The sequence below is a fragment of the Drosophila subpulchrella genome, unplaced genomic scaffold, assembly GCF_014743375.2.
Source record: "Drosophila subpulchrella strain 33 F10 #4 breed RU33 unplaced genomic scaffold, RU_Dsub_v1.1 Primary Assembly Seq358, whole genome shotgun sequence".
NCBI classification, from domain to species: Eukaryota; Metazoa; Arthropoda; class Insecta; order Diptera; family Drosophilidae; genus Drosophila; species Drosophila subpulchrella.
This window is the reverse complement of record NW_023665580.1, coordinates 718,972-742,592: the sequence shown is the minus strand read 5'-3', so window position 1 is coordinate 742,592 and position 23,621 is coordinate 718,972. Positions and strand designations below refer to the sequence as shown.

General features: G+C 43.5%; 18 protein-coding genes across 18 annotated transcripts; 8 read left to right on the top strand and 10 right to left on the bottom strand.

Moving 5' to 3' along the window:
* Nucleotides 1-181: 181 nt before the first annotated feature.
* Nucleotides 182-1,834, top strand: LOC119561534 (histone H2B-like; the record flags this gene model as incomplete). Its single annotated transcript, XM_037875185.1, has 2 exons — nt 182-320; nt 1,512-1,834. Coding segments are annotated over 2 exons (462 nt in total), but the record flags the coding sequence as incomplete, so codon positions are not given.
* Nucleotides 1,835-2,267: 433 nt separating this feature from the next.
* Nucleotides 2,268-2,953, bottom strand: LOC119561533 (histone H1-like). The gene is made up of 2 exons (XM_037875184.1): nt 2,660-2,953; nt 2,268-2,585 (listed from the first exon to the last, which is right to left on the bottom strand). Exons 1-2 carry the CDS (start codon nt 2,951-2,953, stop codon nt 2,268-2,270), a joined length of 612 nt encoding a protein of 203 aa, XP_037731112.1.
* Nucleotides 2,954-4,445: 1,492 nt separating this feature from the next.
* On the bottom strand, nt 4,446-4,856 carry LOC119561532 (histone H3). Its single transcript, XM_037875183.1, has one exon. It carries the CDS (start codon nt 4,854-4,856, stop codon nt 4,446-4,448), a length of 411 nt encoding a protein of 136 aa, XP_037731111.1.
* A 283-nt stretch (nt 4,857-5,139) lies between these two features.
* Nucleotides 5,140-5,451, top strand: LOC119561530 (histone H4). Its single transcript, XM_037875182.1, has one exon. The coding sequence runs from the start codon at nt 5,140-5,142 to the stop codon at nt 5,449-5,451; it is 312 nt and encodes a 103-aa protein (XP_037731110.1).
* Nucleotides 5,452-5,896: 445 nt separating this feature from the next.
* Nucleotides 5,897-6,271, bottom strand: LOC119561529 (histone H2A). The gene has a single exon (XM_037875181.1). The coding sequence runs from the start codon at nt 6,269-6,271 to the stop codon at nt 5,897-5,899; it is 375 nt and encodes a 124-aa protein (XP_037731109.1).
* Nucleotides 6,272-6,395: 124 nt separating this feature from the next.
* Nucleotides 6,396-12,084, top strand: LOC119561514 (histone H2B). The gene is made up of 2 exons (XM_037875164.1): nt 6,396-6,477; nt 11,587-12,084. The coding sequence occupies exon 2, from the start codon at nt 11,606-11,608 to the stop codon at nt 11,975-11,977; it is 372 nt and encodes a 123-aa protein (XP_037731092.1). The 5' UTR covers nt 6,396-6,477; nt 11,587-11,605; the 3' UTR covers nt 11,978-12,084.
* Nucleotides 6,497-6,868, top strand: LOC119561528 (histone H2B). Its single transcript, XM_037875180.1, has one exon. It carries the CDS (start codon nt 6,497-6,499, stop codon nt 6,866-6,868), a length of 372 nt encoding a protein of 123 aa, XP_037731108.1.
* Nucleotides 7,352-8,125, bottom strand: LOC119561512 (histone H1-like). Its single transcript, XM_037875163.1, has one exon. It carries the CDS (start codon nt 8,103-8,105, stop codon nt 7,353-7,355), a length of 753 nt encoding a protein of 250 aa, XP_037731091.1. The 5' UTR covers nt 8,106-8,125; the 3' UTR covers nt 7,352.
* Nucleotides 9,584-9,994, bottom strand: LOC119561527 (histone H3-like). The gene has a single exon (XM_037875179.1). It carries the CDS (start codon nt 9,992-9,994, stop codon nt 9,584-9,586), a length of 411 nt encoding a protein of 136 aa, XP_037731107.1.
* LOC119561516 (histone H4) lies at nt 10,241-10,641 on the top strand. Its single transcript, XM_037875166.1, has one exon. It carries the CDS (start codon nt 10,278-10,280, stop codon nt 10,587-10,589), a length of 312 nt encoding a protein of 103 aa, XP_037731094.1. The 5' UTR covers nt 10,241-10,277; the 3' UTR covers nt 10,590-10,641.
* Nucleotides 11,034-11,408, bottom strand: LOC119561526 (histone H2A). The gene has a single exon (XM_037875178.1). It carries the CDS (start codon nt 11,406-11,408, stop codon nt 11,034-11,036), a length of 375 nt encoding a protein of 124 aa, XP_037731106.1.
* A 48-nt stretch (nt 12,085-12,132) lies between the features above and the next one.
* LOC119561511 (histone H1-like) lies at nt 12,133-13,233 on the bottom strand. Its single transcript, XM_037875162.1, has 2 exons — nt 12,349-13,233; nt 12,133-12,291 (listed from the first exon to the last, which is right to left on the bottom strand). Exon 1 carries the CDS (start codon nt 13,211-13,213, stop codon nt 12,461-12,463), a length of 753 nt encoding a protein of 250 aa, XP_037731090.1. The 5' UTR covers nt 13,214-13,233; the 3' UTR covers nt 12,133-12,291; nt 12,349-12,460.
* A 2,112-nt stretch (nt 13,234-15,345) lies between these two features.
* Nucleotides 15,346-15,746, top strand: LOC119561515 (histone H4). Its single transcript, XM_037875165.1, has one exon. It carries the CDS (start codon nt 15,383-15,385, stop codon nt 15,692-15,694), a length of 312 nt encoding a protein of 103 aa, XP_037731093.1. The 5' UTR covers nt 15,346-15,382; the 3' UTR covers nt 15,695-15,746.
* A 1,492-nt stretch (nt 15,747-17,238) lies between these two features.
* LOC119561510 (histone H1-like) lies at nt 17,239-18,339 on the bottom strand. The gene is made up of 2 exons (XM_037875161.1): nt 17,455-18,339; nt 17,239-17,397 (listed from the first exon to the last, which is right to left on the bottom strand). The coding sequence occupies exon 1, from the start codon at nt 18,317-18,319 to the stop codon at nt 17,567-17,569; it is 753 nt and encodes a 250-aa protein (XP_037731089.1). The 5' UTR covers nt 18,320-18,339; the 3' UTR covers nt 17,239-17,397; nt 17,455-17,566.
* A 2,112-nt stretch (nt 18,340-20,451) lies between these two features.
* LOC119561538 (histone H4) lies at nt 20,452-20,852 on the top strand. The gene has a single exon (XM_037875188.1). The coding sequence runs from the start codon at nt 20,489-20,491 to the stop codon at nt 20,798-20,800; it is 312 nt and encodes a 103-aa protein (XP_037731116.1). The 5' UTR covers nt 20,452-20,488; the 3' UTR covers nt 20,801-20,852.
* Nucleotides 20,853-21,245: 393 nt separating this feature from the next.
* LOC119561525 (histone H2A) lies at nt 21,246-21,620 on the bottom strand. Its single transcript, XM_037875177.1, has one exon. It carries the CDS (start codon nt 21,618-21,620, stop codon nt 21,246-21,248), a length of 375 nt encoding a protein of 124 aa, XP_037731105.1.
* Nucleotides 21,621-21,817: 197 nt separating this feature from the next.
* On the top strand, nt 21,818-22,189 carry LOC119561524 (histone H2B). Its single transcript, XM_037875176.1, has one exon. The coding sequence runs from the start codon at nt 21,818-21,820 to the stop codon at nt 22,187-22,189; it is 372 nt and encodes a 123-aa protein (XP_037731104.1).
* A 116-nt stretch (nt 22,190-22,305) lies between these two features.
* On the bottom strand, nt 22,306-23,450 carry LOC119561523 (histone H1-like). Its single transcript, XM_037875174.1, has 2 exons — nt 22,908-23,450; nt 22,306-22,877 (listed from the first exon to the last, which is right to left on the bottom strand). The coding sequence occupies exons 1-2, from the start codon at nt 23,448-23,450 to the stop codon at nt 22,674-22,676; spliced, it is 747 nt and encodes a 248-aa protein (XP_037731102.1). The 3' UTR covers nt 22,306-22,673.
* Nucleotides 23,451-23,621: the final 171 nt, after the last annotated feature.

Genomic DNA, 23,621 nt, shown 5'->3' with positions numbered 1-23,621 from the left:
GAATATGACTGGTCGCGGTAAAGGATGCAAAGGCTTGGGAAAGGAGTGCGCCAAGCGTCATCGCAAAGTTCTGCGGGATAACATCCAGGTATCACTAAGCCAGCAATCCGCCGTTTGGCTCGTCGCGGCGGTGTGAAGCGCATCTCGGGACTCATTTACGAGAAACACGTGGCGTTCTGAGGTGTTCTTGGAGACGGTTATCCGCGATGCCGTCACCTACACCGAACACGCCAAGAGGAAGACTGTCACAGCCATGGATGTTGTGTACGCTCTGAAGAGGCAAGGCCGCACCCTGTACGGCTTCGGCGTTAAAAAAACTAGTACAGCTTGTACTTCATTCAGCAATCGGTCCTTTTCAGGACCACCATTCAAATTTTCGAAGGAGACAAATTTTCAAATAATTTTTTGATTTATTGGCATACTGACCGGGCACTCGAAGTTGATACTGCATATACATATTGCATTGAACCAAAATTAATATTTCAAATGGGATATGGGTTCAGGTATGTATTTTGTAGAGGCTGTACCGCTTGCAGATACAGCATTAACGGAAATGCGTCTTTTTGGCGACGAACTTCTTAGAACATTCCAGATCTTATTTCTGACCAAGTGCTATTCAACGACAATTTCTTGTTTAATGATATATATCGTATTGGAAAATCTTCACTTCTTTGGTAAAAACTTGGTCGTCCTGAAAAGGACGGTTGGGTTTTATTTTTTATGTACAAGTATGTAGTAGCTCCGCTTTTAAAACGTTTAAGCCTTCTTCTCGGTCTTCTTGGGCAACAGAAACAGCCTGGATGTTGGGTAACACTCCACCCTGGGCAATGGTGACGCCGGAGAGTAGTTTGTTCACTCCTCGTCGTTGCGGATGGCCAGCTGCAGATGACGAGGAATAATCCTAGTCTTCTTGTTGTCACGAGCAGCATTGCCAGCCAATTCGAGAACCCTCAGCGGCCAGATATTCCATCACAGCAGCCAGGTAAACTGGAGCGCCGGCCCACTCGCTCGGCATAGTTTGCCCTTGCGGAGCAAACGGTGAATACGGCCCACTGGGAACTGAAGACCGGCACGGTTAGAGCGGAACTTTGCCTTTCCCTTCACTTTGCCACCTTTTCCACGACCAGACATTTTTCTTTACGAGTATTTCACTTAGTTCACTTTACACACTGAAACGAATGCTCGACGAGCCCCGGTAGCCACATATTTATACTTTTGCGTCTGCCTGCGCGTTCATTTAGGGTTGGTGCCTTAGACCTAAAACTTGCTCGAAAAAAAGTATAAAGCTGAACGCGCTTGGGCACCATTATGATCAGTGATTTGTGTTTGTGAAATCTAAGTGAGTGAATAATGCCGCCGAAAACTAGTGGAAAGGCAGCCAAGAGCTGGCAAAGCCCAGAAGACATCACCAAGACCGATAAGAAGAAGAAGCGCAAGAGGAAGGAGAGCTACGCCATCTACATTTACAGGTCCTGAAGCAGGTCCACCCTGACACCGGCATTTCGTCGAAGGCAATGAGCATCATGAACAGCTTGTGAATGATATCTTCGAGCGCATTGCTGCCGAGGCGTCTCGTCTGGCTCACTACAACAAGCGCTCGACCATAACCAGTCGGGAGATCCAAACGGCTGTTCGCCTGCTCCTGCCCGGAGAGTTGGCCAAGCACGCCGTCAGTGAGGGAACCAAGGCTGTCACCAAGTACACCAGCCCAAGTAATTTTCTCTTGCTGCGTATGGGCAGAAAGATCCAAAACGGCCCTTTTCAGGGCCACAACACATTTTACCAAAGAAACTACATTTTCAATATACCATTTGCCATCAAATTCGTGATATAAGTTTCAATTTGTGTTTTTTTTTCTGAAACTTATTCTGGAGCTTTTTATAGTATAGTTTATTAATCATGAACATCGATTGATAACGAGTTTCTGCAAAAAGTGGCGAGGAACATTCTTTGACTTGCATTTTAAGATACTCTGGTACAGCTGCTGAAATCAATGCGGCCACACTTCTTTAAAAAAAAAAATGCTAACGGCCTAACAAAATAATTGGATAAGTAAAATGTACAAAGTTTTAAATTGAAAGTATCTTTCTCTTGTTAACGAACGTTGTAGCCCTGAAAAGGGCTTGTTTAAACTAATTTCAGATATCGAAATCTAAAATAGCGATTGCGAGCAGGTACCAGGTACTGTACTTTTGCTCAATTTACTTCTTGGCAGCCGTAGTCTTGGCTTTCGGCTTTTTAGCGGTAGCAGGAGCAGCTGCTTTTTTTCACCGCCTTTTGGGCTTAGCAGACGCCGCTGGCTTGGCCTTTGGTGCTTTCGCCGCCTTTGGCTTCGCTGCGATCGACTTGGCCTTCGCTGCTGTTGGCTTCGCCTTTACGGTTCCAGTTTTCTTGGCATCCTTGGCCTTTGCCTTTTCGGTTTTCTTCTTCTCTGCGGTCTTTTTGGTGGTAACAGCCTTCTTAGCCTTGGGCTTCTTCTCGTCAGCTCCGGCGGCAGCTTTCTTGGCGGTGGATCCGGTCTTCTTGACGGCTACCTTCTTGCTTTTCACCTTCTTCTCAGCAGACGCAGGCTTCGGCTTCGGATCCTTCTTGCGGAGGCCGACAGTTTAAATGAGCCAGACGCCCCTTTTCCCTTGGTTTGGATCAGCTTTCCATTGACCACGGCGGATTTCAAGTATTTCTTGATGAATGGAGCCAGCTTCTGGGCATCGCATTTATAGGTGGCAGTGATGTATTTCTTAATTGCCAGAAGCGATGAGCCGCCACGTTCCTTCAAATTCTTGATGGATGCGTCCACCATTTGTTGAGTTGGCGGATGCGATGGCGGGGCAGCAGCCCTTTTCACCTTTGGGGCAGCGGATCCAGATGCCTTCTTGGTGGCCACCTTCTTCTCAACTGACACTGACGGGGCAGCCACTGGGGAAGCGGACGTTGCAACTGCAGAATCAGACATTTTTCTTCACTAAAATACACTTTTTCGTATAGAAAATGGGCCGCGCGCTTATTACCAACCTCCTTCGTTCGGATGAGAATCGAGGAGGAGAGCACTTTAACTGTGCGCCTGGCATCAGGCATTTGCTCTGCTATTATTTGTTTGAAGTGCAAACATATTTTCTTATTTTTAGTGCTTAAGATTCTAAAACTTAACAATCTTTTTATTGTTTTACATTCTTAAATGATCTATTAAGCAGGTAATGTTTTCAAAATGTAAGTATCTTGTTTTTGCGACCTTTTATTGCCTTATCAACTTCAACATAGACATTCGTAACATGAGCAATTTTCTTAAAAAACCCATTTTAAAATATGATATCTTAAAAATATTTTGTAACTTGCTAATGAAAAAATAAATTTGAACCTTTTACTTAAATAAGTACTACAATTATATTTACTTATCATTAGTTTAGGTATTTTATTACTTGTTCCAAGTTGTCCCTTGGCTACGTACGAAGTTGGCTATCAAGCTACATTCGGCAATGGTTTTCTGACTGTTAAAAATATAAATCTTTTAAAATATTGTATTTATTCGATGTTTTCTTAGATATATCATGTCTTTGCTCAAGACAGTACAGCATTGGATGCATGTTTATAAGCAGTTTTTACAAAAATTTGCTAATATGTGTTTCATGTATGAATCCCATTGAAGGCCGCACTCCAAGTTAACATTAAAGAAAAAAATCTAAAAAATATACTTAATAATATTTTTCTTGTTTTTTATAAAGCATTATGCATTCATTAACGCATATGATTTAGTTTTCAGATAGCGTTTACAAAGTTTTTCGTGGATTTTTGATTGATGCTTGAATGTCTAATGTTGATCGTGGTTGTCCCACATAACCCTCCCTTTCTAAAAACATGCCGACATTTAAACGAAAATTTTTGAAAAACGTGATTAATACCAAAAGTACAATCAATTGAATCTAATCTTATTAAATAAATCTAATATTACAAAAAACGATATATAAATTCAGGAATATATATACCTATAAGCAGTTTTTTTTGTGTCCCATATAAAAATAGTCGTGGAGAGTTGCACTTAACATTAAAAGAAAATATAAAAAATGTATTTTTAAAATTCTGTTTATGTTTTATTAAGCAATAGATTCACAAGCCTAAGCTAATTTTTGTTCATCTCGCATGTAATATTTTTTAGTTTTTTTCTGATGCTTGAAAGTCTTTGACCATCCCTGCCGCATAGCAGCTTCCATCGCATTAAAAACCCCACCCAATCCAATATTTATTGATTTTATCAATTCTAATTTCTATCAAATCACAAAAAAGTTACATACAATTATTAACTCCACTTACGAAGGAACGAGTCGAAAATTTTTTTTTATTTTAACGTTGAAGCCTTGCAGATAAAAATTTGTATCTCATTGACTGTAATTTGTGGTCCTGAAAAGGACCTGATTGTACAAAGTATGTTAGCGCATTGGCAGCACGCACACTTAAGCACGCTCGCCGCGAATGCGACGGGCCAACTGGATGTCTTTGGGCATGATGGTGACACGCTTGGCATGAATGGCGCACAAGTTGGTATCTTCAAAGAGGCCAACCAGATAGGCCTCGCTAGCTTCCTGCAGAGCCATCACTGCCGAGCTCTGGAATCGCAGGTCAGTCTTGAAGTCCTGAGCGATTTCACGCACCAGACGCTGGAAAGGCAGCTTGCGGATCAGGAGCTCGGTACTCTTCTGGTATCGACGGATCTCACGCAGGGCAACAGTTCCAGGGCGATACCGATGGGGCTTCTTCACGCCTCCGGTGGCTGGTGCGCTCTTGCGAGCGGCCTTAGTAGCCAGTTGTTTGCGTGGCGCCTTGCCACCAGTCGATTTCCGAGCGGTTTGCTTGGTACGGGCCATTTTCGAGTTCACGTTCACTTCACGTTTCAAAACACAATAAACGATAGCTGCATTTGCTACCTACTTATATAGCAAAACGAGGAGGGTTGAAAAGAGAGGGAAGCAGAGGCCATCTCACTTGTCGAGCAGAGAGCGGTGAGCGAAGAGCGGGACGCACATATCGTTCGGACTCGCTCGTGTTTCTGGGGTTTTAGGTATAAATAAGAGTGCGTCGAAAATCAGGAATTAGTTCTTCAGTGACTTTCGTTTCGTGCAGTGTGTTAACAGTAGAAAATAGTGAAATATGACTGGTCGCGGTAAAGGAGGCAAAGGCTTGGGAAAAGGAGGCGCCAAGCGTCATCGCAAAGTGCTGCGGGATAACATCCAGGGTATCACTAAGCCAGCAATCCGCCGTTTGGCTCGTCGCGGCGGTGTGAAGCGCATCTCGGGACTCATTTACGAGGAAACACGTGGCGTTCTGAAGGTGTTCTTGGAGAACGTTATCCGCGATGCCGTCACCTACACCGAACACGCCAAGAGGAAGACTGTCACAGCCATGGATGTTGTGTACGCTCTGAAGAGGCAAGGCCGCACCCTGTACGGCTTCGGCGGTTAAAAAACTAGTACAGCTTGTACTTCATTCAGCAATCGGTCCTTTTCAGGACCACCATTCAAATTTTCGAAGGAGACAAATTTTCAAATAATTTTTTGATTTATTGGCATACTGACCGGGAACTCGAAAGTTGATACTGCATATACATATTGCATTGAACCAAAATTAAATTTCAAATGGGTATGGGTTCAGGTATGTATTTTGTAGAGGCTGTACCGCTTGCAGATACAGCATTAACGGAAATGCGTCTTTTTGGCGACGAACTTCTTAGAACATTCCAGATCTTATTTCTGACCAAGTGCTATTCAACGAAATTTCTTGTTTTAATGATATAATATACGTATTGGAAAATCTTCACTTCTTTGGTAAAAACTTGGTCGTCCTGAAAAGGACGGTTGGGTTTTATTTTTTATGTACAAGTATGTAGTAGGCTCCGCATTTAAAACGTTTAAGCCTTCTTCTCGGTCTTCTTGGGCAACAGAACAGCCTGGATGTTGGGTAACACTCCACCCTGGGCAATGGTGACGCCGGAGAGTAGTTTGTTCAACTCCTCGTCGTTGCGGATGGCCAGCTGCAGATGACGAGGAATAATCCTAGTCTTCTTGTTGTCACGAGCAGCATTGCCAGCCAATTCGAGAACCTCAGCGGCCAGATATTCCATCACAGCAGCCAGGTAAACTGGAGCGCCGGCCCCAACTCGCTCGGCATAGTTGCCCTTGCGGAGCAAACGGTGAATACGGCCCACTGGGAACTGAAGACCGGCACGGTTAGAGCGGGACTTTGCCTTTCCCTTCACTTTGCCACCTTTTCCACGACCAGACATTTTTCTTTACGAGTATTTCACTTAGTTCACTTTACACACTGAAAACGAATGCTCGACGAGCCCCGGGTAGCCACATATTTATACTTTTGCGTCTGCCTGCGCGTTCATTTAGGGGTGGGTGCCTTAGACCTGAAAACATTGCTCGAAAAAAGTATAAAGCTGAACGCGCTTGGGCACCATTATGATCAGTGAGTTGTGTTTGTGAAATCATAAGTGAAGTGAATAATGCCGCCGAAAACTAGTGGAAAGGCAGCCAAGAAGGCTGGCAAAGCCCAGAAGAACATCACCAAGACCGATAAGAAGAAGAAGCGCAAGAGGAAGGAGAGCTACGCCATCTACATTTACAAGGTCCTGAAGCAGGTCCACCCTGACACCGGCATTTCGTCGAAGGCAATGAGCATCATGAACAGCTTTGTGAATGATATCTTCGAGCGCATTGCTGCCGAGGCGTCTCGTCTGGCTCACTACAACAAGCGCTCGACCATAACCAGTCGGGAGATCCAAACGGCTGTTCGCCTGCTCCTGCCCGGAGAGTTGGCCAAGCACGCCGTCAGTGAGGGAACCAAGGCTGTCACCAAGTACACCAGCTCCAAGTAATTTTCTCTTGCTGCGTATGGGCAGAAAGATCCAAAACGGCCCTTTTCAGGGCCACAACACATTTTACCAAAGAAACTACATTTTCAATATACCATTTGCCAATCAAATTCGTGATATAAGTTCAATTTGTGTTTTTTTTTCTGAAGAACTTATTCTGGAGCTTTATAGTATAGTTATTAAATCATGAACATCGATTGATAACGAGTTTCTGCAAAAAGTGGCGAGGAACATTCTTTGACTTGCATTTTAAGATACTCTGGTACAGCTGCTGAAATCAATGCGGCCACACTTCTTTAAAAAAAAAATGCTAACGGCCTAACAAAATAATTGGATAAGTAAAATGTACAAAGTTTTAAATTGAAAGCATCTTTCTCTTGTTAACGAACGTTGTAGCCCTGAAAAGGGCTTGTTTAAACTAATTTCAGATATCGAAATCTAAAATAGCGATTGCGAGCAGGTACCAGGTACTATACTTTTGCTCAATTTACTTCTTGGCAGCCGTAGTCTTGGCTTTCGGCTTTTTAGCGGTAGCAGGAGCAGCTGCTTTTTTCACCGCCTTTTTGGGCTTAGCAGACGCCGCTGGCTTGGCCTTTGGTGCTTTCGCCGCCTTTGGCTTCGCTGCGATCGACTTGGCCTTCGCTGCTGTTGGCTTCGCCTTTACGGTTCCAGTTTTCTTGGCATCCTTGGCCTTTGCCTTTTCGGTTTTCTTCTTCTCTGCGGTCTTTTTGGTGGTAACAGCCTTCTTAGCCTTGGGCTTCTTCTCTTCAGCTCCGGCGGCAGCTTTCTTGGCGGTGGATCCGGTCTTCTTGACGGCTACCTTCTTGCTTTTCACCTTCTTCTCAGCAGACGCAGGCTTCGGCTTCGGATCCTTCTTGGCGGAGGCCGACAGTTTAAATGAGCCAGACGCCCCTTTTCCCTTGGTTTGGATCAGCTTTCCATTGACCACGGCGGATTTCAAGTATTTCTTGATGAATGGAGCCAGCTTCTGGGCATCGCATTTATAGGTGGCAGTGATGTATTTCTTAATTGCCAGAAGCGATGAGCCGCCACGTTCCTTCAAATTCTTGATGGATGCGTCCACCATTTGTTGAGTTGGCGGATGCGATGGCGGGGCAGCAGCCCTTTTCACCTTTGGGGCAGCGGATCCAGATGCCTTCTTGGTGGCCACCTTCTTCTCAACTGACACTGACGGGGCAGCCACTGGGGAAGCGGACGTTGCAACTGCAGAATCAGACATTTTTCTTCACTAAAATACACTTTTTCGTATAGAAAATGGGCCGCGCGCTTATTACCAACCTCCTTCGTTCGGATGAGAATCGAGGAGGAGAGCACTTTAACTGTGCGCCTGGCATCAGGCATTTGCTCTGCTATTATTTGTTTGAAGTGCAAACATATTTTCTTATTTTTAGTGCTTAAGATTCTAAAACTTAACAATCTTTTTATTGTTTTACATTCTTAAATGATCTATTAAGCAGGTAATGTTTTCAAAATGTAAGTATCTTGTTTTTGCGACCTTTTATTGCCTTATCAACTTCAACATAGACATTCGTAACATGAGCAATTTTCTTAAAAACCCATTTTAAAATATGATATCTTAAAAATATTTTGTAACTTGCTAATGAAAAAATAAATTTGAACCTTTTACTTAAATAAGTACTACAATTATATTTACTTATCATTAGTTTAGGTATTTTATTACTTGTTCCAAGTTGTCCCTTGGCTACGTACGAAGTTGGCTATCAAGCTACATTCGGCATTGGTTTTCTGACTGTTAAAAATATAAATCTTTTAAAATATTGTATTTATTCGATGTTTTCTTAGATATATCATGTCTTTGCTCAAGACAGTACAGCATTGGATGCATGTTTATAAGCAGTTTTTACAAAATTTGCTAATATGTGTTTCATGTATGAATCCCATTGAGGCCGCACTCAAGTTAACATTAAAGAAAAAAATCTAAAAAATATACTTAATAATATTTTTCTTGTTTTTTATAAAGCATTATGCATTCATTAACGCATATGATTTATTTTCAGATAGCGTTTAAAAGTTTTTCGATTTTTTGTTGATGCTTGAATGTCTAATGTTGATCGTGGTTGTCCCACATAACCCTCCCTTTCTAAAAACATGCCGACATTTATAACGAAAATTTTTGAAAAACGTGATAATACCAAAAGTACAATCAAATTGAATCTAATCTATTAAATAAATCTAATATTACAAAAAACGATATATAAATTCAGGAATATATATACCTATAAGCAGTTTTTTTTGTGTCCCATATAAAAATATCGTGGAGGTTGCACTTAACATTAAAAAGAAAATATAAAAAATGTATTTTTAAATCTGTTTATGTTTTATTAAGCAAATAGATTCACAAGCCTAGCTAATTTTTGTTCATCTCGCATGTAATATTTTTTAGTTTTTTTCTGATGCTTGAAAGTCTTGACCATCCCTGCCGCATAGCAGCTCCATCTCATTAAAAACCCCACCCAATCCAATATTTATTGATTTTATCAATTCTAATTTCTATCAAATCACAAAAAGTTACATACAATTATTAACTCCACTTACGAAGGAACGAGTCGAAAAGTTTTTTTTTTATTTTAACGTTGAAGCCTGCAGATAAAAATTTGTATCTCATTGACTGTAATTTGTGGTCCTGAAAAGGACCGATTTGTACAAAGTATGTTAGCGCATTGGCAGCACGCACACTTAAGCACGCTCGCCGCGAATGCGACGGGCCAACTGGATGTCTTTGGGCATGATGGTGACACGCTTGGCATGAATGGCGCACAAGTTGGTATCTTCAAAGAGGCCAACCAGATAGGCCTCGCTAGCTTCCTGCAGAGCCATCACTGCCGAGCTCTGGAATCGCAGGTCAGTCTTGAAGTCCTGAGCGATTTCACGCACCAGACGCTGGAAAGGCAGCTTGCGGATCAGGAGCTCGGTACTCTTCTGGTATCGACGGATCTCACGCAGGGCAACAGTTCCAGGGCGATACCGATGGGGCTTCTTCACGCATCCGGTGGCTGGTGCGCTCTTGCGAGCGGCCTTAGTAGCCAGTTGTTTGCGTGGCGCCTTGCCACCAGTCGATTTCCGAGCGGTTTGCTTGGTACGGGCCATTTTCGAGTTCACGTTCACTTCACGTTTCAAAACACAATAAACGATAGCTGCATTTGCTACCTACTTATATAGCAAAACGAGGAGGGTTGAAAAGAGAGGGAAGCAGAGGCCATCTCACTTGTCGAGCAGAGAGCGGTGAGCGAAGAGCGGGACGCACATATCGTTCGGACTCGCTCGTGTTTCTGGGGTTTTAGGTATAAATAAGAGTGCGTCGAAAATCAGGAATTAGTTCTTCAGTGACTTTCGTTTCGTGCAGTGTGTTAACAGTAGAAAATAGTGAAATATGACTGGTCGCGGTAAAGGAGGCAAAGGCTTGGGAAAAGGAGGCGCCAAGCGTCATCGCAAAGTGCTGCGGGATAACATCCAGGGTATCACTAAGCCAGCAATCCGCCGTTTGGCTCGTCGCGGCGGTGTGAAGCGCATCTCGGGACTCATTTACGAGGAAACACGTGGCGTTCTGAAGGTGTTCTTGGAGAACGTTATCCGCGATGCCGTCACCTACACCGAACACGCCAAGAGGAAGACTGTCACAGCCATGGATGTTGTGTACGCTCTGAAGAGGCAAGGCCGCACCCTGTACGGCTTCGGCGGTTAAAAAACTAGTACAGCTTGTACTTCATTCAGCAATCGGTCCTTTTCAGGACCACCATTCAAATTTTCGAAGGAGACAAATTTTCAAATAATTTTTTGATTTATTGGCATACTGACCGGGAACTCGAAAGTTGATACTACATATACATATTGCATTGAACCAAAATTAAATTTCAAATGGGTATGGGTTCAGGTATGTATTTTGTAGAGGCTGTACCGCTTGCAGATACAGCATTAACGGAAATGCGTCTTTTGGCGACGAACTTCTTAGAACATTCCAGATCTTATTTCTGACCAAGTGCTATTCAACGACATTTCTTGTTTTAATGATATAATATACGTATTGGAAAATCTTCACTTCTTTGGTAAAAACTTGGTCGTCCTGAAAAGGACGGTTGGGTTTTATTTTTTATGTACAAGTATGTAGTAGGCTCCGCATTTAAAACGTTTAAGCCTTCTTCTCGGTCTTCTTGGGCAACAGAACAGCCTGGATGTTGGGTAACACTCCACCCTGGGCAATGGTGACGCCGGAGAGTAGTTTGTTCAACTCCTCGTCGTTGCGGATGGCCAGCTGCAGATGACGAGGAATAATCCTAGTCTTCTTGTTGTCACGAGCAGCATTGCCAGCCAATTCGAGAACCTCAGCGGCCAGATATTCCATCACAGCAGCCAGGTAAACTGGAGCGCCGGCCCCAACTCGCTCGGCATAGTTGCCCTTGCGGAGCAAACGGTGAATACGGCCCACTGGGAACTGAAGACCGGCACGGTTAGAGCGGGACTTTGCCTTTCCCTTCACTTTGCCACCTTTTCCACGACCAGACATTTTTCTTTACGAGTATTTCACTTAGTTCACTTTACACACTGAAAACGAATGCTCGACGAGCCCCGGGTAGCCACATATTTATACTTTTGCGTCTGCCTGCGCGTTCATTTAGGGGTGGGTGCCTTAGACCTGAAAACATTGCTCGAAAAAAAGTATAAAGCTGAACGCGCTTTGTGAAATCATAAGTGAAGTGAATAATGCCGCCGAAAACTAGTGGAAAGGCAGCCAAGAAGGCTGGCAAAGCCCAGAAGAACATCACCAAGACCGATAAGAAGAAGAAGCGCAAGAGGAAGGAGAGCTACGCCATCTACATTTACAAGGTCCTGAAGCAGGTCCACCCTGACACCGGCATTTCGTCGAAGGCAATGAGCATCATGAACAGCTTTGTGAATGATATCTTCGAGCGCATTGCTGCCGAGGCGTCTCGTCTGGCTCACTACAACAAGCGCTCGACCATAACCAGTCGGGAGATCCAAACGGCTGTTCGCCTGCTCCTGCCCGGAGAGTTGGCCAAGCACGCCGTCAGTGAGGGAACCAAGGCTGTCACCAAGTACACCAGCTCCAAGTAATTTTCTCTTGCTGCGTATGGGCAGAAAGATCCAAAACGGCCCTTTTCAGGGCCACAACACATTTTACCAAAGAAACTACATTTTCAATATACCATTTGCCAATCAAATTCGTGATATAAGTTCAATTTGTGTTTTTTTTCTGAAGAACTTATTCTGGAGCTTTATAGTATAGTTATTAAATCATGAACATCGATTGATAACGAGTTTCTGCAAAAAGTGGCGAGGAACATTCTTTGACTTGCATTTTAAGATACTCTGGTACAGCTGCTGAAATCAATGCGGCCACACTTCTTTAAAAAAAAAATGCTAACGGCCTAACAAAATAATTGGATAAGTAAAATGTACAAAGTTTTAAATTGAAAGTATCTTTCTCTTGTTAACGAACGTTGTAGCCCTGAAAAGGGCTTGTTTAAACTAATTTCAGATATCGAAATCTAAAATAGCGATTGCGAGCAGGTACCAGGTACTGTACTTTTGCTCAATTTACTTCTTGGCAGCCGTAGTCTTGGCTTTCGGCTTTTTAGCGGTAGCAGGAGCAGCTGCTTTTTTCACCGCCTTTTTGGGCTTAGCAGACGCCGCTGGCTTGGCCTTTGGTGCTTTCGCCGCCTTTGGCTTCGCTGCGATCGACTTGGCCTTCGCTGCTGTTGGCTTCGCCTTTACGGTTCCAGTTTTCTTGGCATCCTTGGCCTTTGCCTTTTCGGTTTTCTTCTTCTCTGCGGTCTTTTTGGTGGTAACAGCCTTCTTAGCCTTGGGCTTCTTCTCGTCAGCTCCGGCGGCAGCTTTCTTGGCGGTGGATCCGGTCTTCTTGACGGCTACCTTCTTGCTTTTCACCTTCTTCTCAGCAGACGCAGGCTTCGGCTTCGGATCCTTCTTGGCGGAGGCCGACAGTTTAAATGAGCCAGACGCCCCTTTTCCCTTGGTTTGGATCAGCTTTCCATTGACCACGGCGGATTTCAAGTATTTCTTGATGAATGGAGCCAGCTTCTGGGCATCGCATTTATAGGTGGCAGTGATGTATTTCTTAATTGCCAGAAGCGATGAGCCGCCACGTTCCTTCAAATTCTTGATGGATGCGTCCACCATTTGTTGAGTTGGCGGATGCGATGGCGGGGCAGCAGCCCTTTTCACCTTTGGGGCAGCGGATCCAGATGCCTTCTTGGTGGCCACCTTCTTCTCAACTGACACTGACGGGGCAGCCACTGGGGAAGCGGACGTTGCAACTGCAGAATCAGACATTTTTCTTCACTAAAATACACTTTTTCGTATAGAAAATGGGCTGCGCGCTTATTACCAACCTCCTTCGTTCGGATGAGAATCGAGGAGGAGAGCACTTTAACTGTGCGCCTGGCATCAGGCATTTGCTCTGCTATTATTTGTTTGAAGTGCAAACATATTTTCTTATTTTTAGTGCTTAAGATTCTAAAACTTAACAATCTTTTTATTGTTTTACATTCTTAAATGATCTATTAAGCAGGTAATGTTTTCAAAATGTAAGTATCTTGTTTTTGCGACCTTTTATTGCCTTATCAACTTCAACATAGACATTCGTAACATGAGCAATTTTCTTAAAAACCCATTTTAAAATATGATATCTTAAAAATATTTTGTAACTTGCTAATGAAAAAATAAATTTGAACCTTTTACTTAAATAAGTACTACAATTATATTTACTTATCATTAGTTTAGGTATTTTATTACTTGTTCCAAGTTGTCCCTTGGCTACGTACGAAGTTGGCTATCAAGCTACATTCGGCAATGGTTTTCTGACTGTTAAAAATATAAATCTTTTAAAATATTGTATTTATTCGATGTTTTCTTAGATATATCATGTCTTTGCTCAAGACAGTACAGCATTGGATGCATGTTTATAAGCAGTTTTTACAAAATTTGCTAATATGTGTTTCATGTATGAATCCCATTGAGGCCGCACTCAAGTTAACATTAAAGAAAAAAATCTAAAAAATATACTTAATAATATTTTTCTTGTTTTTTATAAAGCATTATGCATTCATTAACGCATATGATTTATTTTCAGATAGCGTTTAAAAGTTTTTCGATTTTTTGTTGATGCTTGAATGTCTAATGTTGATCGTGGTTGTCCCACATAACCCTCCCTTTCTAAAAACATGCCGACATTTATAACGAAAATTTTTGAAAAACGTGATAATACCAAAAGTACAATCAAATTGAATCTAATCTATTAAATAAATCTAATATTACAAAAAACGATATATAAATTCAGGAATATATATACCTATAAGCAGTTTTTTTTGTGTCCCATATAAAAATATCGTGGAGGTTGCACTTAACATTAAAAAGAAAATATAAAAAATGTATTTTTAAATCTGTTTATGTTTTATTAAGCAAATAGATTCACAAGCCTAGCTAATTTTTGTTCATCTCGCATGTAATATTTTTTAGTTTTTTTCTGATGCTTGAAAGTGACCATCCCTGCCGCATAGCAGCTCCATCGCATTAAAAACCCCACCCAATCCAATATTTATTGATTTTATCAATTCTAATTTCTATCAAATCACAAAAAGTTACATACAATTATTAACTCCACTTACGAAGGAACGAGTCGAAAAGTTTTTTTTTTATTTTAACGTTGAAGCCTGCAGATAAAAATTTGTATCTCATTGACTGTAATTTGTGGTCCTGAAAAGGACCGATTTGTACAAAGTATGTTAGCGCATTGGCAGCACGCACACTTAAGCACGCTCGCCGCGAATGCGACGGGCCAACTGGATGTCTTTGGGCATGATGGTGACACGCTTGGCATGAATGGCGCACAAGTTGGTATCTTCAAAGAGGCCAACCAGATAGGCCTCGCTAGCTTCCTGCAGAGCCATCACTGCCGAGCTCTGGAATCGCAGGTCAGTCTTGAAGTCCTGAGCGATTTCACGCACCAGACGCTGGAAAGGCAGCTTGCGGATCAGGAGCTCGGTACTCTTCTGGTATCGACGGATCTCACGCAGGGCAACAGTTCCAGGGCGATACCGATGGGGCTTCTTCACGCCTCCGGTGGCTGGTGCGCTCTTGCGAGCGGCCTTAGTAGCCAGTTGTTTGCGTGGCGCCTTGCCACCAGTCGATTTCCGAGCGGTTTGCTTGGTACGGGCCATTTTCGAGTTCACGTTCACTTCACGTTTCAAAACACAATAAACGATAGCTGCATTTGCTACCTACTTATATAGCAAAACGAGGAGGGTTGAAAAGAGAGGGAAGCAGAGGCCATCTCACTTGTCGAGCAGAGAGCGGTGAGCGAAGAGCGGGACGCACATATCGTTCGGACTCGCTCGTGTTTCTGGGGTTTTAGGTATAAATAAGAGTGCGTCGAAAATCAGGAATTAGTTCTTCAGTGACTTTCGTTTCGTGCAGTGTGTTAACAGTAGAAAATAGTGAAATATGACTGGTCGCGGTAAAGGAGGCAAAGGCTTGGGAAAAGGAGGCGCCAAGCGTCATCGCAAAGTGCTGCGGGATAACATCCAGGGTATCACTAAGCCAGCAATCCGCCGTTTGGCTCGTCGCGGCGGTGTGAAGCGCATCTCGGGACTCATTTACGAGGAAACACGTGGCGTTCTGAAGGTGTTCTTGGAGAACGTTATCCGCGATGCCGTCACCTACACCGAACACGCCAAGAGGAAGACTGTCACAGCCATGGATGTTGTGTACGCTCTGAAGAGGCAAGGCCGCACCCTGTACGGCTTCGGCGGTTAAAAAACTAGTACAGCTTGTACTTCATTCAGCAATCGGTCCTTTTCAGGACCACCATTCAAATTTTCGAAGGAGACAAATTTTCAAATAATTTTTTGATTTATTGGCATACTGACCGGGAACTCGAAAGTTGATACTGCATATACATATTGCATTGAACCAAAATTAAATTTCAAATGGGTATGGGTTCAGGTATGTATTTTGTAGAGGCTGTACCGCTTGCAGATACAGCATTAACGGAAATGCGTCTTTTTGGCGACGAACTTCTTAGAACATTCCAGATCTTATTTCTGACCAAGTGCTATTCAACGACATTTCTTGTTTTAATGATATAATATACGTATTGGAAAATCTTCACTTCTTTGGTAAAAACTTGGTCGTCCTGAAAAGGACGGTTGGGTTTTATTTTTTATGTACAAGTATGTAGTAGGCTCCGCATTTAAAACGTTTAAGCCTTCTTCTCGGTCTTCTTGGGCAACAGAACAGCCTGGATGTTGGGTAACACTCCACCCTGGGCAATGGTGACGCCGGAGAGTAGTTTGTTCAACTCCTCGTCGTTGCGGATGGCCAGCTGCAGATGACGAGGAATAATCCTAGTCTTCTTGTTGTCACGAGCAGCATTGCCAGCCAATTCGAGAACCTCAGCGGCCAGATATTCCATCACAGCAGCCAGGTAAACTGGAGCGCCGGCCCCAACTCGCTCGGCATAGTTGCCCTTGCGGAGCAAACGGTGAATACGGCCCACTGGGAACTGAAGACCGGCACGGTTAGAGCGGGACTTTGCCTTTCCCTTCACTTTGCCACCTTTTCCACGACCAGACATTTTTCTTTACGAGTATTTCACTTAGTTCACTTTACACACTGAAAACGAATGCTCGACGAGCCCCGGGTAGCCACATATTTATACTTTTGCGTCTGCCTGCGCGTTCATTTAGGGGTGGGTGCCTTAGACCTGAAAACATTGCTCGAAAAAAAGTATAAAGCTGAACGCGCTTTGTGAAATCATAAGTGAAGTGAATAATGCCGCCGAAAACTAGTGGAAAGGCAGCCAAGAAGGCTGGCAAAGCCCAGAAGAACATCACCAAGACCGATAAGAAGAAGAAGCGCAAGAGGAAGGAGAGCTACGCCATCTACATTTACAAGGTCCTGAAGCAGGTCCACCCTGACACCGGCATTTCGTCGAAGGCAATGAGCATCATGAACAGCTTTGTGAATGATATCTTCGAGCGCATTGCTGCCGAGGCGTCTCGTCTGGCTCACTACAACAAGCGCTCGACCATAACCAGTCGGGAGATCCAAACGGCTGTTCGCCTGCTCCTGCCCGGAGAGTTGGCCAAGCACGCCGTCAGTGAGGGAACCAAGGCTGTCACCAAGTACACCAGCTCCAAGTAATTTTCTCTTGCTGCGTATGGGCAGAAAGATCCAAAACGGCCCTTTTCAGGGCCACAACACATTTTACCAAAGAAACTACATTTTCAATATACCATTTGCCAATCAAATTCGTGATATAAGTTCAATTTGTGTTTTTTTTCTGAAGAACTTATTCTGGAGCTTTATAGTATAGTTATTAAATCATGAACATCGATTGATAACGAGTTTCTGCAAAAAGTGGCGAGGAACATTCTTTGACTTGCATTTTAAGATACTCTGGTACAGCTGCTGAAATCAATGCGGCCACACTTCTTTAAAAAAAAAATGCTAACGGCCTAACAAAATAATTGGATAAGTAAAATGTACAAAGTTTTAAATTGAAAGTATCTTTCTCTTGTTAACGAACGTTGTAGCCCTGAAAAGGGCTTGTTTAAACTAATTTCAGATATCGAAATCTAAAATAGCGATTGCGAGCAGGTACCAGGTACTGTACTTTTGCTCAATTTACTTCTTGGCAGCCGTAGTCTTGGCTTTCGGCTTTTTAGCGGTAGCAGGAGCAGCTGCTTTTTTCACCGCCTTTTTGGGCTTAGCAGACGCCGCTGGCTTGGCCTTTGGTGCTTTCGCCGCCTTTGGCTTCGCTGCGATCGACTTGGCCTTCGCTGCTGTTGGCTTCGCCTTTACGGTTCCAGTTTTCTTGGCATCCTTGGCCTTTGCCTTTTCGGTTTTCTTCTTCTCTGCGGTCTTTTTGGTGGTAACAGCCTTCTTAGCCTTGGGCTTCTTCTCGTCAGCTCCGGCGGCAGCTTTCTTGGCGGTGGATCCGGTCTTCTTGACGGCTACCTTCTTGCTTTTCACCTTCTTCTCAGCAGACGCAGGCTTCGGCTTCGGATCCTTCTTGGCGGAGGCCGACAGTTTAAATGAGCCAGACGCCCCTTTTCCCTTGGTTTGGATCAGCTTTCCATTGACCACGGCGGATTTCAAGTATTTCTTGATGAATGGAGCCAGCTTCTGGGCATCGCATTTATAGGTGGCAGTGATGTATTTCTTAATTGCCAGAAGCGATGAGCCGCCACGTTCCTTCAAATTCTTGATGGATGCGTCCACCATTTGTTGAGTTGGCGGATGCGATGGCGGGGCAGCAGCCCTTTTCACCTTTGGGGCAGCGGATCCAGATGCCTTCTTGGTGGCCACCTTCTTCTCAACTGACACTGACGGGGCAGCCACTGGGGAAGCGGACGTTGCAACTGCAGAATCAGACATTTTTCTTCACTAAAATACACTTTTTCGTATAGAAAATGGGCTGCGCGCTTATTACCAACCTCCTTCGTTCGGATGAGAATCGAGGAGGAGAGCACTTTAACTGTGCGCCTGGCATCAGGCATTTGCTCTGCTATTATTTGTTTGAAGTGCAAACATATTTTCTTATTTTTAGTGCTTAAGATTCTAAAACTTAACAATCTTTTTATTGTTTTACATTCTTAAATGATCTATTAAGCAGGTAATGTTTTCAAAATGTAAGTATCTTGTTTTTGCGACCTTTTATTGCCTTATCAACTTCAACATAGACATTCGTAACATGAGCAATTTTCTTAAAAACCCATTTTAAAATATGATATCTTAAAAATATTTTGTAACTTGCTAATGAAAAAATAAATTTGAACCTTTTACTTAAATAAGTACTACAATTATATTTACTTATCATTAGTTTAGGTATTTTATTACTTGTTCCAAGTTGTCCCTTGGCTACGTACGAAGTTGGCTATCAAGCTACATTCGGCAATGGTTTTCTGACTGTTAAAAATATAAATCTTTTAAAATATTGTATTTATTCGATGTTTTCTTAGATATATCATGTCTTTGCTCAAGACAGTACAGCATTGGATGCATGTTTATAAGCAGTTTTTACAAAATTTGCTAATATGTGTTTCATGTATGAATCCCATTGAGGCCGCACTCAAGTTAACATTAAAGAAAAAAATCTAAAAAATATACTTAATAATATTTTTCTTGTTTTTTATAAAGCATTATGCATTCATTAACGCATATGATTTATTTTCAGATAGCGTTTAAAAGTTTTTCGATTTTTTGTTGATGCTTGAATGTCTAATGTTGATCGTGGTTGTCCCACATAACCCTCCCTTTCTAAAAACATGCCGACATTTATAACGAAAATTTTTGAAAAACGTGATAATACCAAAAGTACAATCAAATTGAATCTAATCTATTAAATAAATCTAATATTACAAAAAACGATATATAAATTCAGGAATATATATACCTATAAGCAGTTTTTTTTGTGTCCCATATAAAAATATCGTGGAGGTTGCACTTAACATTAAAAAGAAAATATAAAAAATGTATTTTTAAATCTGTTTATGTTTTATTAAGCAAATAGATTCACAAGCCTAGCTAATTTTTGTTCATCTCGCATGTAATATTTTTTAGTTTTTTTCTGATGCTTGAAAGTGACCATCCCTGCCGCATAGCAGCTCCATCGCATTAAAAACCCCACCCAATCCAATATTTATTGATTTTATCAATTCTAATTTCTATCAAATCACAAAAAGTTACATACAATTATTAACTCCACTTACGAAGGAACGAGTCGAAAAGTTTTTTTTTTATTTTAACGTTGAAGCCTGCAGATAAAAATTTGTATCTCATTGACTGTAATTTGTGGTCCTGAAAAGGACCGATTTGTACAAAGTATGTTAGCGCATTGGCAGCACGCACACTTAAGCACGCTCGCCGCGAATGCGACGGGCCAACTGGATGTCTTTGGGCATGATGGTGACACGCTTGGCATGAATGGCGCACAAGTTGGTATCTTCAAAGAGGCCAACCAGATAGGCCTCGCTAGCTTCCTGCAGAGCCATCACTGCCGAGCTCTGGAATCGCAGGTCAGTCTTGAAGTCCTGAGCGATTTCACGCACCAGACGCTGGAAAGGCAGCTTGCGGATCAGGAGCTCGGTACTCTTCTGGTATCGACGGATCTCACGCAGGGCAACAGTTCCAGGGCGATACCGATGGGGCTTCTTCACGCCTCCGGTGGCTGGTGCGCTCTTGCGAGCGGCCTTAGTAGCCAGTTGTTTGCGTGGCGCCTTGCCACCAGTCGATTTCCGAGCGGTTTGCTTGGTACGGGCCATTTTCGAGTTCACGTTCACTTCACGTTTCAAAACACAATAAACGATAGCTGCATTTGCTACCTACTTATATAGCAAAACGAGGAGGGTTGAAAAGAGAGGGAAGCAGAGGCCATCTCACTTGTCGAGCAGAGAGCGGTGAGCGAAGAGCGGGACGCACATATCGTTCGGACTCGCTCGTGTTTCTGGGGTTTTAGGTATAAATAAGAGTGCGTCGAAAATCAGGAATTAGTTCTTCAGTGACTTTCGTTTCGTGCAGTGTGTTAACAGTAGAAAATAGTGAAATATGACTGGTCGCGGTAAAGGAGGCAAAGGCTTGGGAAAAGGAGGCGCCAAGCGTCATCGCAAAGTGCTGCGGGATAACATCCAGGGTATCACTAAGCCAGCAATCCGCCGTTTGGCTCGTCGCGGCGGTGTGAAGCGCATCTCGGGACTCATTTACGAGGAAACACGTGGCGTTCTGAAGGTGTTCTTGGAGAACGTTATCCGCGATGCCGTCACCTACACCGAACACGCCAAGAGGAAGACTGTCACAGCCATGGATGTTGTGTACGCTCTGAAGAGGCAAGGCCGCACCCTGTACGGCTTCGGCGGTTAAAAAACTAGTACAGCTTGTACTTCATTCAGCAATCGGTCCTTTTCAGGACCACCATTCAAATTTTCGAAGGAGACAAATTTTCAAATAATTTTTTGATTTATTGGCATACTGACCGGGAACTCGAAAGTTGATACTGCATATACATATTGCATTGAACCAAAATTAAATTTCAAATGGGTATGGGTTCAGGTATGTATTTTGTAGAGGCTGTACCGCTTGCAGATACAGCATTAACGGAAATGCGTCTTTTTGGCGACGAACTTCTTAGAACATTCCAGATCTTATTTCTGACCAAGTGCTATTCAACGACATTTCTTGTTTTAATGATATAATATACGTATTGAAAAATCTTCACTTCTTTGGTAAAAACTTGGTCGTCCTGAAAAGGACGGTTGGGTTTTATTTTTTATGTACAAGTATGTAGTAGGCTCCGCATTTAAAACGTTTAAGCCTTCTTCTCGGTCTTCTTGGGCAACAGAACAGCCTGGATGTTGGGCAACACTCCACCCTGGGCAATGGTGACGCCGGAGAGTAGTTTGTTCAACTCCTCGTCGTTGCGGATGGCCAGCTGCAGATGACGAGGAATAATCCTAGTCTTCTTGTTGTCACGAGCAGCATTGCCAGCCAATTCGAGAACCTCAGCGGCCAGATATTCCATCACAGCAGCCAGGTAAACTGGAGCGCCGGCCCCAACTCGCTCGGCATAGTTGCCCTTGCGGAGCAAACGGTGAATACGGCCCACTGGGAACTGAAGACCGGCACGGTTAGAGCGGGACTTTGCCTTTCCCTTCACTTTGCCACCTTTTCCACGACCAGACATTTTTCTTTACGAGTATTTCACTTAGTTCACTTTACACACTGAAAACGAATGCTCGACGAGCCCCGGGTAGCCACATATTTATACTTTTGCGTCTGCCTGCGCGTTCATTTAGGGGTGGGTGCCTTAGACCTGAAAACATTGCTCGAAAAAAAGTATAAAGCTGAACGCGCTTTGTGAAATCATAAGTGAAGTGAATAATGCCGCCGAAAACTAGTGGAAAGGCAGCCAAGAAGGCTGGCAAAGCCCAGAAGAACATCACCAAGACCGATAAGAAGAAGAAGCGCAAGAGGAAGGAGAGCTACGCCATCTACATTTACAAGGTCCTGAAGCAGGTCCACCCTGACACCGGCATTTCGTCGAAGGCAATGAGCATCATGAACAGCTTTGTGAATGATATCTTCGAGCGCATTGCTGCCGAGGCGTCTCGTCTGGCTCACTACAACAAGCGCTCGACCATAACCAGTCGGGAGATCCAAACGGCTGTTCGCCTGCTCCTGCCCGGAGAGTTGGCCAAGCACGCCGTCAGTGAGGGAACCAAGGCTGTCACCAAGTACACCAGCTCCAAGTAATTTTCTCTTGCTGCGTATGGGCAGAAAGATCCAAAACGGCCCTTTTCAGGGCCACAACACATTTTACCAAAGAAACTACATTTTCAATATACCATTTGCCAATCAAATTCGTGATATAAGTTCAATTTGTGTTTTTTTTTCTGAAGAACTTATTCTGGAGCTTTATAGTATAGTTATTAAATCATGAACATCGATTGATAACGAGTTTCTGCAAAAAGTGGCGAGGAACATTCTTTGACTTGCATTTTAAGATACTCTGGTACAGCTGCTGAAATCAATGCGGCCACACTTCTTTAAAAAAAAAATGCTAACGGCCTAACAAAATAATTGGATAAGTAAAATGTACAAAGTTTTAAATTGAAAGTATCTTTCTCTTGTTAACGAACGTTGTAGCCCTGAAAAGGGCTTGTTTAAACTAATTTCAGATATCGAAATCTAAAATAGCGATTGCGAGCAGGTACCAGGTACTGTACTTTTGCACAATTTACTTCTTGGCAGCCGTAGTCTTGGCTTTCGGCTTTTTAGCGGTAGCAGGAGCAGCTGCTTTTTTCACCGCCTTTTTGGGCTTAGCAGACGCCGCTGGCTTGGCCTTTGGTGCTTTCGCCGCCTTTGGCTTCGCTGCGATCGACTTGGCCTTCGCTGCTGTTGGCTTCGCCTTTACGGTTCCAGTTTTCTTGGCATCCTTGGCCCTTGCCTTTTCGGTTTTCTTCTTCTCTACGGTCTTTTTGGTGGTAACAGCCTTCTTAGCCTTGGGCTTCTTCTCGTCAGCTCCGGCGGCAGCTTTCTTGGCGGTGGATCCGGTCTTCTTGACGGCTACCTTCTTGCTTTTCACCTTCTTCTCAGCAGACGCAGGCTTCGGCTTCGGATCCTTCTTGGCGGAGGCCGACAGTTTAAATGAGCCAGACGCCCCTTTTCCCTTGGTTTGGATCAGCTTTCCATTGACCACGGCGGATTTCAAGTATTTCTTGATGAATGGAGCCAGCTTCTGGGCATCGCATTTATAGGTGGCAGTGATGTATTTCTTAATTGCCAGAAGCGATGAGCCGCCACGTTCCTTCAAATTCTTGATGGATGCGTCCACCATTTGTTGAGTTGGCGGATGCGATGGCGGGGCAGCAGCCCTTTTCACCTTTGGGGCAGCGGATCCAGATGCCTTCTTGGTGGCCACCTTCTTCTCAACTGACACTGACGGGGCAGCCACTGGGGAAGCGGACGGGGCAGCCACTGGGGAAGCGGACGTTGCAACTGCAGAATCAGACATTTTTCTTCACTAAAATACACTTTTTCGTATAGAAAATGGGCCGCGCGCTTATTACCAACCTCCTTCGTTCGGATGAGAATCGAGGAGGAGAGCACTTTAACTGTGCGCCTGGCATCAGGCATTTGCTCTGCTATTATTTGTTTGAAGTGCAAACATATTTTCTTATTTTTA

Bases quoted from the DNA above. Each gene is read 5' to 3' on its own strand.
- LOC119561530 (XM_037875182.1), top strand. From the start codon at position 5,140: ATGACTGGTCGCGGTAAAGGAGGCAAAGGCTTGGGAAAAGGAGGCGCC.
- LOC119561512 (XM_037875163.1), bottom strand. From the start codon at position 8,105: ATGTCTGATTCTGCAGTTGCAACGTCCGCTTCCCCAGTGGCTGCCCCG.
- LOC119561524 (XM_037875176.1), top strand. From the start codon at position 21,818: ATGCCGCCGAAAACTAGTGGAAAGGCAGCCAAGAAGGCTGGCAAAGCC.
- LOC119561516 (XM_037875166.1), top strand. From the start codon at position 10,278: ATGACTGGTCGCGGTAAAGGAGGCAAAGGCTTGGGAAAAGGAGGCGCC.
- LOC119561525 (XM_037875177.1), bottom strand. From the start codon at position 21,620: ATGTCTGGTCGTGGAAAAGGTGGCAAAGTGAAGGGAAAGGCAAAGTCC.
- LOC119561526 (XM_037875178.1), bottom strand. From the start codon at position 11,408: ATGTCTGGTCGTGGAAAAGGTGGCAAAGTGAAGGGAAAGGCAAAGTCC.
- LOC119561523 (XM_037875174.1), bottom strand. From the start codon at position 23,450: ATGTCTGATTCTGCAGTTGCAACGTCCGCTTCCCCAGTGGCTGCCCCG. The intron at 22,878-22,907 runs GTAGAGAAGAAG...GAAAAGGCAAGG, and splicing joins CTGTTACCACCAAAAAGACC to GCCAAGGATGCCAAGAAAAC.
- LOC119561533 (XM_037875184.1), bottom strand. From the start codon at position 2,953: ATGTCTGATTCTGCAGTTGCAACGTCCGCTTCCCCAGTGGCTGCCCCG. The intron at 2,586-2,659 runs GTCAATGGAAAG...CTCCGCAAGAAG, and splicing joins AATACTTGAAATCCGCCGTG to GATCCGAAGCCGAAGCCTGC.
- LOC119561538 (XM_037875188.1), top strand. From the start codon at position 20,489: ATGACTGGTCGCGGTAAAGGAGGCAAAGGCTTGGGAAAAGGAGGCGCC.
- LOC119561515 (XM_037875165.1), top strand. From the start codon at position 15,383: ATGACTGGTCGCGGTAAAGGAGGCAAAGGCTTGGGAAAAGGAGGCGCC.
- LOC119561529 (XM_037875181.1), bottom strand. From the start codon at position 6,271: ATGTCTGGTCGTGGAAAAGGTGGCAAAGTGAAGGGAAAGGCAAAGTCC.
- LOC119561532 (XM_037875183.1), bottom strand. From the start codon at position 4,856: ATGGCCCGTACCAAGCAAACCGCTCGGAAATCGACTGGTGGCAAGGCG.
- LOC119561514 (XM_037875164.1), top strand. From the start codon at position 11,606: ATGCCGCCGAAAACTAGTGGAAAGGCAGCCAAGAAGGCTGGCAAAGCC.
- LOC119561511 (XM_037875162.1), bottom strand. From the start codon at position 13,213: ATGTCTGATTCTGCAGTTGCAACGTCCGCTTCCCCAGTGGCTGCCCCG.
- LOC119561527 (XM_037875179.1), bottom strand. From the start codon at position 9,994: ATGGCCCGTACCAAGCAAACCGCTCGGAAATCGACTGGTGGCAAGGCG.
- LOC119561528 (XM_037875180.1), top strand. From the start codon at position 6,497: ATGCCGCCGAAAACTAGTGGAAAGGCAGCCAAGAAGGCTGGCAAAGCC.
- LOC119561510 (XM_037875161.1), bottom strand. From the start codon at position 18,319: ATGTCTGATTCTGCAGTTGCAACGTCCGCTTCCCCAGTGGCTGCCCCG.